Here is an 18,108-nt window from a genome sequence, read left to right as displayed (position 1 = left end):
CAGGTTAAATGTTTATATTCATAAAAGTGTTACCTTTGTTTTGCCTGTGCTAACATTGTTTCTAGCATGTTTTCTGTTATGTGCTCAAGATGACCGATGAGTCCTTACCTGTAACTGTTCTGAAAATGCAACTATTTTACTTGACCAATTATCCCCACCAAAATATTTTGATTGTTAAATTCCACAACTTCATCCAGTTTAACTACAATGTTGAGCCATCCATTACGTTTCTAACATCAACTGAACTTCAGAAACGGAGTACAAAATGTCTCAGCTATACCAAAGCATGGCTTTTATTTTTGTACTAGAGTTAGAATAATTGTTTTGACAGATTAGAGGACATGTATATTTTACGTAATGTATGTTTTAAAAGGCAATGAAAGCAAGGGTATGTAGATGAGCATGTTTGTTTTTAATGTGAGTTTCTACATTGTTGAAAAAATAATACTTTTGTGGAAATTGTCATTTATATGTTTTATTTCTTTTTAAGTTTTCAATTACAGTTGAAATGCAATGTTAGCTTCAGGCATATGCATAGTGGTTAGACCTCCGTATAATTTGTGAAGTCATTCTGTGATAAGTCTAGGACTCACCTAACACCGTACACAATTATTACGATATTACTGACTATATTCCCTATGCTGTACTATACAGTTTCATGACTCCTCTGTGACTACCCATTTGTACTTCTTAATCCCTGCACCTTTTCCCCCGAGTCCCCCGTACCCTGTCCCATCTGGCAACCATCAGTTTGTTCTCTAGCTGCAAGTCTGTTTCTGTTTGCTTGTTTATTTTGTTCGTTTCTATGTTTTAATGTAAGCTTTCTGCCATTGCCTCAAGGCCCAATGTACCAATGTCTTTTGTGGAAATGTGACATATTTGTTTTTAGGCAGGAAGTTCTGTTCAAAGTGGTGGTCCTTTTTCTAAAGACAGCATGGATTCCTCCTTTGACACGTACACTTTAAATTCCACAAAAGGACGGTGATTTGAAAGAACAGACATTTCAGGTCTTGCACCCAGCTTGCGCCCTCTGATGCCTGTGACAGGGTGTCCAGGGACAGACTGGCCATCATTCCAGCCTAGTGAATCAGTGATTCTTGGGATTTTTTCCCTCAGAATCCCTTGTATTCAATGCTCCACCATTTCATCGCATTATACTGACACTTTGCAAAATGTTTATTTTATCTGCTTTGAGAAGCACTTGTAAATTATGGTCAATAGAATTTTCTTTTGTGATTTTTACGAAAATTGACCCAGGCCCTCTCCTCCCATGTTTTCTCTCTCTTGTCTCCGAGACATAAATAACACTATTAGCGAAATTTGGAAAATTGGATGGAGACAAATCATAAGTTCCCCCATTTCTGGGCTTGGGGATGGAGGGAGATGAGTGATAGTAATTGTGATAAGCTGTGGGGACAATGTTTCTCTAACCATGCGGTTAAAGAACACTAGGCTAGTTATTACAGTGCAATCCTTGACCCTTACCAACGGGTGGCGCTGTTTAATTTTCCTCTCCACCAGACTGTACTTCTGGGGAGAGGTGGGGCTGTACGGCTGGAGCTTCTAGGAAAGTGCTTTGTGTGTAGTTAGTGTTCAACAAACACAGCAAAAGAATAAATGAGCCTCAGGCTTATCTTCTTTAATATTACTTTGATTAACATTTTTCCCTGTCTACACTCAAAAACATTTTGTGAAAATCAAATTACTTTCTGTAGTGAACAACTAAAGTCATAGGAAACTTAAAGGCATGATCTTTATTCCTTTAGATACATGTTTTGTATATTTTACAAATGAGTAAAACAAGCCTCCTTTTGTTGTCAGGAGGAAAGGCTATTGGAAGGACCTCAATTATTGTGTCTGCGCTCAGTAGGACCCCTGACTTCAGGGGCCTTAGATTGCCAGCATCACCAGAGGCACGCTCAGATTTAATTTTATTCAACCCATGTGCTTTCCTTTTCAGAGTCAATGGGGGCTGAGTAAGTACGAAATTTTAATGTCGGTAATAATTTCCCTTGTTCTCTTGGCAGGCACAGTCAGGTTCTGATGTTCGGGTTACACTCCCGGTAGCATTTTCCAATTCATAGTTAATACACCCCCTTAACCTTAACAATACGTAACCTTTCCCTGACACTGAACTCAGTGTTCAGTGAAAAAATGCTCACAAGGATAAAAGGCCTCCTTCATTGTCCTTGTTCTGCACACCTTCTATCCTGGGGATACGCCTAGTTTTCAGGAGCACTGCACGCCTCAAGGATGTTATTTTGTATCCTGCATTTGCTTTATTTTAGAGGTTACTACTCCGATTTAGGAAGTTGACAAACATTGCTTTGCAAGTCCTGGAAAAATCCATAATGAAAGTGTTAGTCATACACACACACCCAGACTCAGTATATTGTCATTAATTCATGCTCTATCTTTGTCACCAACTTTACTGTGATCAGTGTTACTGTGACAATAGAACCCACGGCTAGTCACGGGGATGGTATTTTTCAAACCTAAGTTTCCCAAGTTAGTGCTCAGAGAACATCATTATTATGAGTTACTTCTTCTAATTCAAATCAACTACTCTGCTGCGAAAAAAAACGAGTTTTATCACATGAGGTCATTAGTTAATTTAGATTCTGTTTTAGATGCTTTGAATTTTAGATTTAGAGTCTGTTTGAGATGCTTTCACTTTGATACCAATTTAAATGAGAAATACTTAAGTAACGAAAATAGCATTTTTTTTTCCAAAAAATAATTGGTTTGTCTTTTTTCTTCACTCAATTCATTGAACAATACAAAAAGAACTTGTTGATAGGGAACCCAATAAATTGCAGTTACACACCCTTCAAATTCTTTTCACGTCACACTGGCTGCCAGCAAGGTGCTGGGGGATGACCCAGTGTACTGGGAGGGAGTGGTCTGGAGTGATGAATGATAGCAGTGACACCCAGGCAAAGCTTTGCTTTGCTTCTGCAAAACTGTGATTCCAAAAGGGTAAACTGTGTTTCCAAATACGAGATCAGATAGTGTATCGGACCCATGGAAAGGCCAAAGCACTGGGCAGATGACGAGATCCAGCTTGTGGATGGTGTGAGCCCAGTTGGAGGGAAGATAATTCTCAGTGGGAGAGAAGCCAACGGAAGTCCTGGTGTGATGTAGCCCTTTCAGAGTGAACCACACACTTCCATGTATCATATCTAATTGGGGTCTAAAATCCCCATGAGCTTAAACATGATGATTACTCCTTCAGCGCAAATGAGCCTGAGATTTAGGAAGGTGATGAGATGACGGTAACTAGGAAGGGGCAGAGATGCAAACATGAGTTTTCTTGTTCCAGGTTTAGCACACTGTTCTCTCCCCTGTGCCTGTTATGCAGAGGGCTTATTGGCAAGCTGGCTGGTTTAAAGGAAATTTTTTTAAAATGATTTTTTAAAGATTTTATTTATTTATTTATTTTTAGAGAGGGAAGGGGGGGAGAGAGAGAGAGAGAGAGAGAAACATCAATGTGCGGTTGCTGGGGGCAGTGGCCTGCAACCCAGGCATGTGCCCTGACTGGGAATCGAACCTGCGATGTTTTGGTTTGCAGCCCGTGCTCAATCCACTGAGCTATACCAGCCAGGGCTCAAGGACATTTTTAAAACTCCTTGAGCTTTAGTTTTTTCGTGAGAGATAGTTTAATTGACTACTTATTCTATAAGCAGCTTCCTAAAGTTTAGAGGAGCAAAACATGGGGATAAACCTCTTAAAACTCCTTGCCAAGCAGAATTCAGTTTTCTTACCCACAAAATGGGTGGGCTTGTTCGTATCTGTGCTTCTCGATCTTGGCTTCACATTAAAATTACCTGGGGAGGTTTTAGACCTACTGATGCCCAGGGGCTACCTCCAGAGATTCTGATTCAATCAGCCTTGGGCCCAGGTGGGTTTTTATTATTTTTTTAAGGCTTCCCAGGTGATTCTAAGGTGCAGCCAAGGCTGAGAAGCACTGAAATGGAAGATCTGGGAGGTCTTCTTCTATGCATCAGTGTGTTGCAAGGATCTAAGCAATAGCTTGATGTTTCATGAGCTCTTTGGAAGGCAAGTCCCATTCTGTTACTCATTTTACCCTTTATCGGTTCCTGGCTAGAATTTAGATCCAGTTCTCACTGCAGAGATTTTGGAAACTGCAGCATTCTTTAGCTGGACTACCCTATCATCCAATTAACACTCTCCCTAACGAGGCTCTCCTTGCAAACTTAAACCTGGTGGAGATCTGGCTAATTTAAAGAATTCTTGTACATGCCAGAAGGTTTTTTTCTGAGTACCACTCATCAAATAGCAGTCCTTTGGAGACGGGTAGAGTGAATGAAAGTGCGAAGTCAGGCAGGAAAGAGACTTCGGTGAGTGCTGAGGAGATCCTGGAGCAAAAACATGGATAGGAAGCCGAAGGGTCTTAAACACCGTGGGACACCTTGGCCTGCCCAGGTGTTCTTTATCCAGCTGGACAGTCCGAGTTGTAAAACACAAGAAATAACATTTTTCAAAGCCACTTTTGAAAACTGCATAAAACACTTTTTTTTAAACAAAGGAGCCACTTATGTAAGTTGTAAAGAAGAGAAAAAATTCAAGCTTTTTGTGCTTGGAAGGGCATAAAGAGAGGTTGAGTGAAATGAAGCTGCTAGTCACCACCTGGGTACAAGGGATGGGTGCAGGGCGGCTGGTGTGCAAGGTGTTTTTGAAATCAGATTTTACATTTGCTAAGAAGTTAATATGAATTTGCAGATGAAGGTTACAATTTTTCCTGAAAGCTTTAAATGATTGAAGATGAAAATACTGTGAGAAAGCCGAGAAAATTGCAGTGATATAAGATAACCACAAATCATATCCAATAAGGGAAAATTTTCAGAAATGCTCCTTTGTAAGCACCGACCCTCATCACTGGCTGAGGGTGGTAATGAAAATTGTGAGTCATCTGGGTCAAACGAAGTGCTGGGAGTTGCAGGTCGGGACCTGGGGTGAAACAGAGACAATCCCGTGTGATTACCAATTCAACCCAACTTCAACATCAGCTGCGGAAAAGCGGTGTCCTCCGTCACAATAATCTAAAATGACTCTCCTTGTTTGTGTTAAACTTCATATTTGTATTGCAATATTGTCATGTTGAGAAATACTGTAATTTGGCAATAGGCTATTTTTACAAATGGCGTTGTCTCTGTCTATTAAACAACAGCATGCAATCAAATTTGCCAAAGAAGGCAATACGTTCTTACTGCATGACCACCATGAAGACATAACTGTTATTTATCACATTCTGTACCAGAGTTTGGCAGATGATAGCTTATGGGCCAGATTTGGCCAACCACCGCTGTTAATAGCATACCAGCTAAAAGTGGTTTCATACATATATATAAAACCAATTTTAATATTATATATAATCATATATAATAATCACAATCATATAATTATGTATATGGAGCTTGGTTGTTTTTTAATCCCAAGCTGTAAAACAGAAATCATTTAATAAAATATATTGTGGAATAATATGCATTATATAAGCAAGCACACCAAAATGAAGATTAGCATTTTTGTACTGAGTGAAGTATCATATCGTTCTTGTAGAATAAGTTAATAATGATTATGTTTTTGATAATTAAGTGCATAGATTTTCCTAAAAATCAACTAAGAAATTAGGCAAAATTAGAAAAAATACTAGTTTACTAGTTAGAAAATCAATGATCTTGCCATTACCATTAATGAGAACTATTTTAGGAGCTGAGTTTTCATGTGTCTGCCCTTTACATCTTCATAATGCCAGCATCCTGGTAGAACAATGGTGACAATAAATTTAAAGAAGTCATGGTGACTTTATAGGCCATAACTACCATGAATGATGAGACTCAACCTATTAACCTTTTAGGTTTTCACTTTTTAAAATACTACTCTCTAAATTTAAATTATAAGAGTAACAGTCTATTCCCTGTTCAAAGTTTGCATACATGTATATATACATATATATATATATATATAGAGAGAGAGAGAGAGAGAGAGAGAGAGAAAGAGAGCATGTGTGTGTGTGTGTGTGTGTGTGTGTGTGTGTGTGTTTGAATTTATCATTTGCTGATAGTCCACTGGCATAACTCACTGTTTTTGTCTCAAGTCATAAAGGCTAAATATACATGAACACTAGAGTGAACTGAAGGGATTGTCTGACTCAGAATTTACATTTGAAGAATCTCTGAACACTCCAAATTACACAATATTAGACAAATATACAGTCCTGGTGCTCCACTTTGAAAGTCTGAATTTCTTAGCTGCCATAGAAAGATAGTTGTAGATCAAGGCTTCGAGGATTGCCAAGTGATATTTTGTAAAGCCATGGGAAAATGACAGATTTTAAAAACAATATTAGCAAATATGAAGGCTTCAAAATGCCTTATTGTTGTACATTATTCATTGTAATGAGTTTATCTTTCCTTGATGGCTAAAACAATTCGATTTCAATTAAACCTAAAGTGGAATACTAGAAGATATAACATTTTCTGCTTTCATGTGGGAGGTCCTCTAAGATGATCAAAATCCCAAAGTGAACATCATCCGCATTTGTCATATGAACGACATTGTGAAGTAGAAACCAATAATTTTTTATGTCCCATTTAGAAGTAGAAAAATAATTTCTTGATTATATTTATGAGCATAATGCTTGCTCCAGCAAAAAAATTTTCCTGAATATTATATTTACATATTAATAAAATATTAGTTAGTGCGGGAAAACACAGAGAAATATTTATGATAATTTTTAACACATATTTGGAGATAAGTGAAAAGTATTCAGGAAAGTTAATGGCTTCAGTTTCTGTTTGCTTTGTCTTTTTGTTGTTTTGTTTGACGTCTTGTTTCTGTCCCTGATTGATCTGCTGGAAGTAGAACGACTCTGGGCAAATAGTAAAACTAAGTGTATTAATACTGATGTAAGGTATAAATATTTAATATATTTACTTTGAAGAACATGTTTAAAGAATACGTGTGTATGTGTGTGTATATATGTATGTGTGTGTGTGTGTGTGTGTGTGTGTGTGTGTGTATCCTCCCCTGAGGCTTACTGATATTAGAGAGGGGAGTAGGAAAGGAGAAAGAGAGGGAGAGAAACCTCAATGTGAGAGAGAAACATTGATCGGTTGCCTCTCAACTGGGGGCTGCACCCACAACCTAGGCACGTGCCTGGACCAGGAGCTGGAACTGTGACCTTTCAGTTTATGTGATGATGCTCTAATCAACTGAGCCACACCAGTCAGGGCAAAGATTATATTTCATTTGTGGAAACACATGTGAAATAAAGGTTTGAAAAAACGCAAGTGAATAATGTCTGTCAAATTTACAATAGTGACAGTATTTGGGCAGGCAATATGAAGCGAGAATAGAGAAGGCTTCTATATGACTGCTGGTCAAGATGGAGGCAGAGGTAGACCCGCTTCACCTCCTTGTGCAACCCCAGAGAGAATTACAACTAAATAGTCAAGACAAATGACACCCAGAATTGTCAGAAAATCGAACTGTGTCCAACAGCCATGGATTTAAAGAAGCCACATTCACCCAGATGTGTATGAGGGGCGGAGATGTGGAGACATGTGGAGAGGCGAGGAAACAGATGTGGTATGGCATGGAGCAGCAGCAGTGGCAGAACAGGCGGTCCTACAGTCACGTGTGGTGGATAAAAATCAGGGAGGATATCTTGGGAGTGAGTGATCCCAGCCCCAGGCCAGTCTGCACAGGCCAGTTTTCCAGCTCTGAGCAAATAAATCCCTATAACTCCTGCCTGTAAAATCCAGGGGGGGTTGGGGCAGTGGAAAAAAACTGCTGGCTTTTCAGGAGACTCCACTTGAGGGCCTGCACAGTCTTAAAACATATGCAAACCCACCCACTCTGGGATTCAACACCAGCGAAACAGCTGGAGGGGCACCCATCTCATATGGGAAGTGGGTAAAGTGACCGAAATGGGACAAGTGCTGGGCAAACCTCCAGAAGCCAGGCAGTGACACTGTTCCCTCTCTGAGCCCTCCTCCCACACAGAGCCACAAGTGGTGAAGCAGGTTGTTCTGCCCTGGCGATTACCTAAGGCTCCACCCCACACAATTTACAGGTACATTTTCTACATAGGTGGTGTTATTAAGACAGGCAGTGTATATTAGGCCGTGTGTATTAGGTAGAGTCAAAGCAACTCTACCTAATACACAGACACAAATAGAGGGAGGCCACCATATTGGAGAGACAGAGAAATATGGCCCAAATGAAAGAACAGAACAAAATCCCAGAAAAAGAACTACACAAAATAAAGATAACCAACCTATCAGATGCAGAGTTCAAAACGCCAGTGATCAGGATGCTTAAAGAACTCATTGAGTATGGCAACAACATAAAGGAAGAAATGAAGGCTACGTTAAGTGAAATAAAGAAAAATCTATAGGACACAACAGTGAAGGGGAGGAAGTGGGATTCAAAGCAATGATTTGGAACACAAGGAAGAAATAAGCATTCAACCAGAACAGCAAGAAGAAACAAGAATTCAGAAAAAAAAAAGGATAGTTAAAGAAGCCCCTGGGACAACTCCAAATACACCAACATCTGAATCATAGGGATGCTAGAAGGAGAAGAGGAAGAGCAAGAAACTGAAAACCTATTTGAAAAAAAATAATGAAAGAACTTCCTTAATTTGCTGAAGAAAACAGACATGTAAGTCCAGGAAGCACAGACAGTCCCAAACAAGTTGGACCCAAAGAGGACCACACTAAGATACATCATAATTAATATGCTAAAGGTTAAAGATAAAGAGAGAATCTTAAAAGCAGCAAGAGAAAAGCAGAGAGTTACCTACAAAGGAGTTCCCTTAAGACTATCAGCTGATTTCTCAAAAGAAATTTTGCAGGCAAGAAGTATTCAAAGTGATGAAAAGCAAGGACCTACAACCTAGGTTACTCTACCCAGCAAAGCTATCATTTAGAACAGAAAGGTGGATAAAGTGCTTTCCAGACAAGGTAAAGCTAAAGAAGCTCATCATCACCAAGCCACTATTACATGAAATGTTAGGGAGACTCACTTAAGGAAAATAAGATTAAAACTATGAACATTAAAATGGCAACAAATTCACAACTATCAACAACTGAATCTAAAAGAACAAACTAAGCAAATAACTAGAACAAGAACAGAATCATAGATCATTTGGAGTATTATTAGCTGGATGGGGGAAGAGGGAGAATGGGGGAAAAAGTGCAGGGATTAAGAAACATGATTGGTAGGTACAAAATAGACCGGAAGATGTTAAGAATAGTATAAGAAATGGAGAAACCAAAGAACTTATATGCACAACCCATGGACATGAACTAAGGGGAGATTGCTGGAGGAAGGTGGGCTATCAGGTCAAGATTGGTATATAAGGAAAATTGGGAAAGCCTTAATAGCATAATCAATAAAATATAATTAAAAAGAATGCTTCTTACATATTATGCATCATATATTTTATATATTACTATGTAATTATCTGTTACATATTATATATGTGCATATAAACAATATTATACAAAGTCTCTCTAGAAAGTGTCCAACCATGTAATATAAAAAACAGAGACACTTATCAAAGATATAAGATTCAAGAAACATTATGCATAGGACAATGATGCCTTAGTCCTCTTCAAAGTAGGCACCTTGGGACCTCACACAGTTCTTCCATTCACCATCAGCTACCCTGTCATATTTTCCTGAATCTCATTGACGGTCTGAAATCTCTTTCCTTTCAAAGGTGATTTCAGTTTTGGGAAAGGTCAGAAGTTGCAGGAAACCAGATCTGGGCTGTAGGGTGGCTGTCGCCTGGATGATTTGATGTTTTGCCAAAAACCTCTGCATAAGATGTCATGCATGGGCAGGTATGTTGTGATGAAGCTGACAGTCACAGTTGCTCACAGCTGTGGCCTTCTGAGTTATCCGAATAGTGTCCTCAGAGGAGTGTTCAAGCTTAATGCAAAATTTGATGCAGATTTATTGCTGTCCTTGCTCAGTCATTGGCCACACAGTACACGCGCTCACTCTATGGCATCTACCACCCCCACCAACTAGTATAATGAAGTCATCATTGTTCATGTATGTACATTCCAGTCCACTCTCCTTGGCTGCCAGGTTACATCGATGACATGTAAACCATTCTCATTATCTTAACAACAGTTGGATTTTTTCAGGACAGACCTCGTATATTGTTATGTATAATATGCGATATATTGCTTTGGCAGAAAATTTGTTTTTTTAGAAAAATATTTTCGTTAGGTGGCTCTAGTAGACCTTAGATGTCTTTAACTTCATTTGAAACAATTTTGTTAGATTGTATTGTGACAGCTGTCATATCAGCGTGCATTTAAAGAAAAACCTATCAAAATTGGTGAATTTTGTGTAGCCATTTTAATGCTGAAGATGGAAGAAAACACACAACATATTCAGCATATTATGCTTTATTATTTCAAGCAGGGTAAAAATGCAACTGAAGTGAAAAATAAAAACCAATTTATGCAGTGTATGGAGAGGGTGCTGTGTCTTGTCGAACATGTCGAAATGACTCATGGACACACACAATGGAGAGGGGAGTGACTGTGGGCAAGCGGGGTGGGCTGGGTAGAGGAAGGCAAAAGAGAAATAATTGGGATGACTATAATAGAAAAAACAATACAACATAAATTAAAAAACGTAGTTTGTGAGACGTCATGCTGGAGATTTCTCAGTGGGTGATGCTCTGTGGTCTGGGAGACTAGCAATCAAACTGGTCAAACTGATGTGATTAAACTGAGATGCTGGGAACAGCCCATGTTCTACCATGCAGGAGATAGCCAACATCCTCAAAATATCCAAATCAATGAAGTTATTGGCGAAAATGAAAAATGTGTCCTTTATTTTATGGAAAAAACTAAATAAACTTTTTGGCCAACCCAATATATTGTATATTACTAAAGGACATATGTGTGTGTGTGTACATATACAAATTAGGATATAATTATATCCTAATTATAAATGTCAATTTTTAAAGATGAAGAATCTTTTATTATTCTCTATACATTCCTTTATGTTGGGAATACTTCATAAAACATAAGATACCCCATTCTTTCAAAAAAGAAAGGAGAGAAGGAAAAGAAACTCAATGATAACTCTATAAAAACGACAAAGCCACTTTTTTCAATATAAAAAGTTAAAAGCAATTTGGTGTTCTCAGGACATGCTGAGGAACAGTTGTTGCCAACAGCATCAGCAACTGTATTGGAGTGAGTGGTTAAAGTTTAAATTGTAATAGTTGACACTAGGAGCTCTCTATTGAGAAGTAGTAGGCATCCCATTAAATGTTTATGTTTTGATGGTAAGCTATTATGTTAAGAACAGAATTTCATTTAGAAGTTATTTTTCATTTAGTTAGAAATACCCTAACTTGGATATTTTATAGTTAAAAAAAAAAAGAAAAATGGGTTTTGTAAGTATTTGAGTTTCTAAATGAGCTATTAACCTTTTTTATTTTATAAAAATCACTAGTGACCATATTCAGTGACATATGCATTCAAATTAATTCATATGTGTATATATGAATACATTCATATATATCCTTAAACTAAATAAAATTATTATTTCTTATTTTCTAAGCTACTTTTATCTGGATTGAGTGAAAAATGTATGCTTCTGTTTCAATCAGGTGTGACTGATCATTTTGTAGCTTGACCCTGAATAGAAGATTTAGTATATAGAGCTAGTGTAAGCTCATAAAACTTGATTTAAAGTAAAAAATACAGTGCCGCAGTTTCGATTCCCAGTCAGGGTACATGCCTGGGTTGCAGGCCATGACCCCCAGCAACCGCATATTGATGTTTCTCTCTCTCTCTCTCTCTTTCTCCCTCCCATCCCTCTCTGAAAATAAATAAATGAAATTCTTTTAAAAAAATCAAAAATACTTTTAGTGAAAGAAAAATTGCAATAACATCATGCATACATTTAAGTGCTCTTCTCTGATAACTAGTCATATTAAGAGTTTATCTAGTCAAATTGAGAAGCAATCTTAAAAATGAAGGCAATTTCAGGTGATGCTCTTTATTAGAGCTTCCAGAGAGATACAAGACTTTCTAATTTTTACTTTTTTCCCCATCAGTAGCTGCATACCATGGCCGTGACTACATGATCAAATCGTTTTGGAAAAAAAATCTCACAAAATAAGCACACTTAGGACTACATCAGTTTTACAGTTATGGTTAATTCTACCCTTTAATTAGATGTTTTCAATAAGTAAAACACTCCTGGTAACTATAACTTTGTGCATTATTTGGATTGTTTTCTTTAAATATTCCTGACAATTATATACTATCATCCCATTGTAAATGATTGCTACATTTAATAATATTTTATCACCATGTTTCCCAGAATCATTGCAGTGATTTTATGATATTATCCTGCAAAATTTTTCTTTAAAACCAAAAAAAAACCCCCCACAAACTTTCAGGTGATGAACAGTTATAGTATTCCATCATTTAACATTTTGATTTGAAATCTGTAGGTCAGATAACACTATCTTTTTTCTTTCTTTTCATTTTTTAAATTTTTAATGTATTTTATCGATTATACTATTACAGTTTTCCTATTTCCCCCCTTTATTCTCCTTCACCCTGCATACCCCCTCCCACCCTCATCCCCCCTTTAGTTCCTGTCCATGGGTTGTCCATGTACGTTCTTTGGCTTCTATCTTTTTTCCTCCCTTATGTTCCTTAGAACAGCACCAGCTAAGAATCCTACTTGTTATGCTGTTATACTTGTTATACAGGTGTTATACTGTTATGATGATGGTGAAGTTGAGACACGGAGCAGAAAAACATTAATTATGGCACCTGAATTTCCAGCTATTTTTTCTTTTTTTAAAAGATTTTATTTATTTATTTTTAGAGAGGGAAAGGGAGAGAGAAAGAGAGAGAGAGAAACATCAATGTGTGGTTGCCTCTCACGTGGCCCCCACTGGGGATGTGGCCTGCAACCCAGGCATGTGCCCTGACTGGGAATCGAACCTGAAATGCTTTGGTTCACAGCCCACGCTCAATCCACTGAGCTATGCCAGCCAGGGCTATTTTTGTACTAACTATTCTAATAAATATTGCCTTAATCGGGTTAGAAAACTGTAACTACTTGACCATTTTAAAGTACCTATTAAATTTTAAATAATAACAGGAACTGAGCATTTTATGTCAACTTGAAAAGATGTAGCATTATACTTATATTTTTCAAAAAAATTTCATTAAATTTATTGGAATGACATTGGTTAATAAGATTATGTGTCAAGTGTACAATTCTACAATACATTATCTATGTACTGCATTGTGTGCTCACTGGACCACAAAAAGTCTAGTCTCCTATTACCATATAGTTGACCTCCCTTAGCCTCATCTTCCTTTTAAAAGATAATACTATCCCTGAACTGATCATTTTGTAGAGGAAACAACACAGCCTGGAAACAGTCCAGTTAAATATTCTCAGCTAAACAAGACATACTTTCTTCAATTCCCAGTTACTTCCCTCATCACTTCATCGGTCTCTGAAATGTCTTTTCTGTTTCACAGTAATATTCTCAGGGGGTTACCCAACCTTGGATTAAACACTTGAGTTGCCACAGGTTGGTGTTTGTGGTGACCTTTGAAATCCTACTGGCATTTTTTGGTAGAACTTTCAGTACAGAGAAGTAAAGCATAATATCTTGTTCTCAGTAAGCTAAAATGTCACCATCATTTCCCAAGTCATTAAGAGGTCAGAGGTAATCCTTTTAAGATAAACTCACCAAATCAGAAATCTATTCAACTCCAGAATAAGACCATTTGCGTATTTCACAGCCAGTTGATGCTTTGTTGGCTGTCTATTTATTGAAAAGCATGAACTGGGGGCAAGAAAAATGATGAAGGAAAACACCCCCCCAAAAGAGAGAATAAATATAATATTTTAGATGGCAGAATTTCTAGAGGTTTTGGTAATCTCTCTTTGTCCTTTATTCTCCAGAATTCCAGAGATAAATATGGAGAAATTTATTATTTCCACATTATTACTGCTAACTTAACTTACTCTGTCAATCTTTTATATAATTAACCAAAATCATGCTTTGCTGCTCTAATGAACAGAAAATTATACTGGCCAGAGAGATTCAGTGGTATTGAACTAATAAGCTATCTGTCCTTGGAGAAATCATTTATATTTTCTGTGCCTCAGTTGACTCATCCAGCCTAGATAATCTCTAGGGCCCCTTCCAGTCCTAGAAGCTTTTGATTCCATGAATTTTCTTAGGAAAATCAGAAACATATTTTCTCTTCATAGGGCAGACCTTTAACTATGATTTGATTATCATAAATTCAAAGGGAGACACAGTTTTTATCTTTGGCACAAGTCTTTGTATTAGACTACATAAGTAAATAAAATGTTTATTATAACAAATGTTTAAAAAGTAAATGTTTGGAAAAATGAATTCTTCCGTTGATTGCCTTCCTGCATTATCTTCTGTTGTTAGCTTTCCCCTCAACAGATGGTGCTGTTTTGTCAGAGACACTACTTATCTTACTCTTCATCAAAAGATCAGGGATATTAGTATTACTGTTTAATAATCATAATTAAAGAAATCAGATATATAAGTATAAAGAATTGATTACAAGCTACATGCAGTACATAGGTAATGAAAGCACAATGAAGAAAAGAAATTGTTAAATGATTAAAAATGCCCCCTAAAATCTGCAATATTGGCTGAATAGATGAAGCAAATGTTGGAGCTAAACATGAAAATTCCATGTTCACTACATACATAGAACAAATAGAACCTCTCTTTGTAGGAAGGACATCTTCAATCAGGGACCATTTGAAAGTGTTAAATTCTTTATTTACTTTAACAAGATTGACGGTATGGTCGCCCACATTAACCTGTAGGATCTGAGGACACCCATCAACACTAACACTAATACTAACACAATCTACAGCAATCTCAACTCATATTGAGAGCTTGCACACGCTTTGCCAAGTAAACCTGGAGCATCTGGGAAAACAGAAAATGGGCCACAAACTCCTTTGAAATAATTTCCCAGGATAAAGACACTTTTTATTTTTTAAAGAACAATCATTACAACTTCCTATATAATAGTCTGATGCTGCTTAGAGTCGCGTCTACCGGGTCCCCCCTTGGGAAGCGGTGAAACAGTGTATCCTGCACCTCTCCTGAGCCCATTTCAGTGTGTGACGCCCCTGGCTGATCCATCCACAGCTGCTCCCTGAAAACCGGCCCAGGCAACACAACCGTCATACTTGTTACAACAAAGCAACACCGTGGAGAGACACACAGGCAAACGTCCTTTAGAGTGTGGCCACAGGACGGTGGGAGTGGGGTTTGGCCAGGGAAGAGGAGGGTGGCAACCTCCGACAGCAAAGTGCATGGAAACCAGCAGGAACACAAAAAGTTGCTAAGGTTCATCTCTGAAAAGGACGGAGAAGGAGCCCCGGCCTGGTCCCCCAGGTAGAGGAAATAAACTATTTTCCCATTATTCGCAAATTACTGTTTCCACAGCTTCTGCTAAAAGGGCTGTGGGATTGTGCCCAGGGGACATTTCGGAGCAGTATCAAGGAGCTCTAAGAACATTTTTTTTTGCCAGAGCTTCAGAGCTTTTACCAAAGCAACTTCTCCGTCTCTGAAATTTTGGGTTCTACTTCACCAGTGGGGGGGGGGGGGGGGGGAGGGAAGAGAAAAGTAGGATTTCGCCCAACACTCTGCCTGGAGGCTCAGGTACCCCTTTGCGCCGCTGTTAGCCACCGGAGCCTCCGCTGGGAGCCCTGGCGCCTTTCTTACCTGACAATCACGTACATGACCAGGAAGTTTCCGAAGAGACCCACGACGCACACGACGGAGTAGAGGGCCATGATGGTGACGGCCGTGATCACCGAAGGGCTGCCGCTGGAAGGGCACAGGCTGTCGCCCCCGCCCAGCTCGGTGCGGTTGGGGCCGCACGGGTCGGACAGGTTACCCTCCGGGTGGGACAAGTTGACCCAGGACCCGGGGCTCGGGGCTGCGGCCGCGCAACTGGCGGAGCGCACGAAGGGATCCGTGCAGTCACTGGCGTTCCCGGGGCCGGGGCCGCTGTCCATGGTGCTGACGGCCGGTCCGGACCGGGCTGGGAGGTAGCCGCGAGCGCACCCACTTTTCGGGCTCCGCGCGCCTCAGCCGCTTCCTCCCGCGGCTGCCGGGGCTCCGGCTGCTCTGACAGAGCCCACCCCTGGCGGATCCAGATGGGAGCGCCAGGCGGAGGGGGAGCACGGAGCATCTGACGTTATCCTCCGCTTGCAGCCCCCTCCCACCCTAGTAGTACAGAGACTGGTCCCCAACCCCGCACCGCTAGGGGGTGGGGAGGGAGGGCAGGGCAGGACGCGGAGGCTGGAGGGGAGGGACGGGAGAGAAGGGGTGGATTTTGCGCAAAGCGATCCAACCAGTTGTTCCCCCGCCCTCGGCACTCATCTGTGCAAACACCCCTAAGGAGGAGCGGCAGGGAGAAGGGAGTTGGGAGGAAAGGGTGGGGAGTGAGACAACCGGAGAGTTAGTTTTTGACAGCAGTAACGCGTGAGAAAGGCGGCTGACATCACTGTGTTTCCAGCGCAGATTTCTCTGTGTATAATGTGATAGGGCACTGGCCTCAAGCGACTCGAGCGACCCCTGCAACCCTACCCGCTTCCGTCCCTACTGCCTTCCGCAGTCATTTAAGGCAGAGGGCAATCAATTCCTGTTCGTTGGTTTTCCTTCCTGCACATTCAGGAAAAAGGGAACTGTGTTTTGCATGTGATAAATGGGAATTTACAACCCTCCAAACCTGCCGGAGACGACAGTGCTCTTTTCTCCCAAAAAGACATGAGGAATGTATCAACTTTCGTGGGTGGAACCTATTAATTTTATCCTCCAGTCCCTGGCTTTCTCCCAGCGTAGAGGCTCCCGCTGCCTCTGGGTTCTGTCCTGTGGGCCAGAGGCACCAGAAACGAGTTGCAGAAATCAGGGCTTGGTGGTGGCATCCAGGAAAGCCAGCCAACAGTGATGGGTAACCTCCACATCTTAAATCTCATGGATTCATTTGAAGTGATTGATTACCCGTGTTATCTGCAGACTTCTCACGTGCGAGTGTGAGTCTCAGGAAAATGGTGTCAAAAACCAAACAGCGTTTGCATTGACTCAGGCTGTTTTCTTGTGCGGAAATTTCAGGAGGAAGCTCGTAGATTTCTTAACTGTAGTGGCTCACACAAATTTAAAGAATATTGATATATTTTAAGATATGATACCTAATTTCCAGGCACATAAATACTTCTATTTTAGAAATAAATGTGTAAATCAATCCAATGAGGTTATTTTTTGGTGGGGGGAGTAAAATTAATACTAATTCTGAGGTAGTTCTCATTTTTATACATGTGTATACTTGTGTATGCATATATTTTTTAACAGTAAGCACTAAATACCCCCAATTGGTTGTAGAAAGTTATACTCTTTGGGAGCAGAGAGAGGGGTGGGTTAGGAAGTTTGGAAGGAATATTTAATCCTAATATTATTTTTTATCATCTTCTTGAAAACAGGTAACTCATAAGTAAAAATACCTTACCATATTTTGTCCTATGAAATAATGTATCAGTTCACTCACACTGAGCTGCATGCAGTCTGTCTGCCATTGTTCAGTTTCTTGAGGGCATGTAGCAGCAGTCTGAATTTACATCATGTGCACAACAACTGTGTACAATGTAACAAAACCTGGCCTTGGAGTGGAATCATGTTGTGAACCTTAGATTTGAAACTTTTTAGGTGTATGAGTTTGGATATGTTACATTACCTCACTGAGTGACAGTTTTCTTACAGTAAAAAAAAAATGATAATACCTCACATGTCTGTTAGGATTAAATGAGATAATGCCATAGTAGTTGTTTAATAAATCATAAATATTATTATTACATTTTATGTATTTGAAATAATGTAGTAGTTTCTTCTACAAGTTAAACATTACTTCCTTTGGCTATTTCTTTTTATTTTATTTTATTTATTTATTTTGAGAGAGAGGGGAAGGGAAGGGGAAAGAGAGGGAGAGAAATATCAAGGTATGGTTG

General features: G+C 39.4%; 1 protein-coding gene across 1 annotated transcript in view; it reads right to left on the bottom strand.

Annotated features, from left to right (window-relative positions):
- The window catches only part of OPRM1 (opioid receptor mu 1), a 50,587-nt gene extending 34,263 nt beyond the window's left edge, over positions 1-16,324 (bottom strand). Inside the window, exon 1 of the mRNA XM_028510468.2 lies at positions 15,827-16,324. Coding sequence (XP_028366269.1) covers positions 15,827-16,122 — 296 coding nt within the window. The 5' untranslated portion in view covers positions 16,123-16,324. The remainder of the gene's footprint in view (positions 1-15,826) is intronic.
- Positions 16,325-18,108: the final 1,784 nt, after the last annotated feature.

The sequence above is a fragment of the Phyllostomus discolor genome, chromosome 4 (genome assembly GCF_004126475.2).
Source record: "Phyllostomus discolor isolate MPI-MPIP mPhyDis1 chromosome 4, mPhyDis1.pri.v3, whole genome shotgun sequence".
NCBI lineage: Eukaryota > Metazoa > Chordata > Mammalia > Chiroptera > Phyllostomidae > Phyllostomus > Phyllostomus discolor.
The sequence above is the reverse complement of the archived record's forward strand: the minus strand, read 5'-3'. Positions and strand labels throughout refer to the sequence as shown.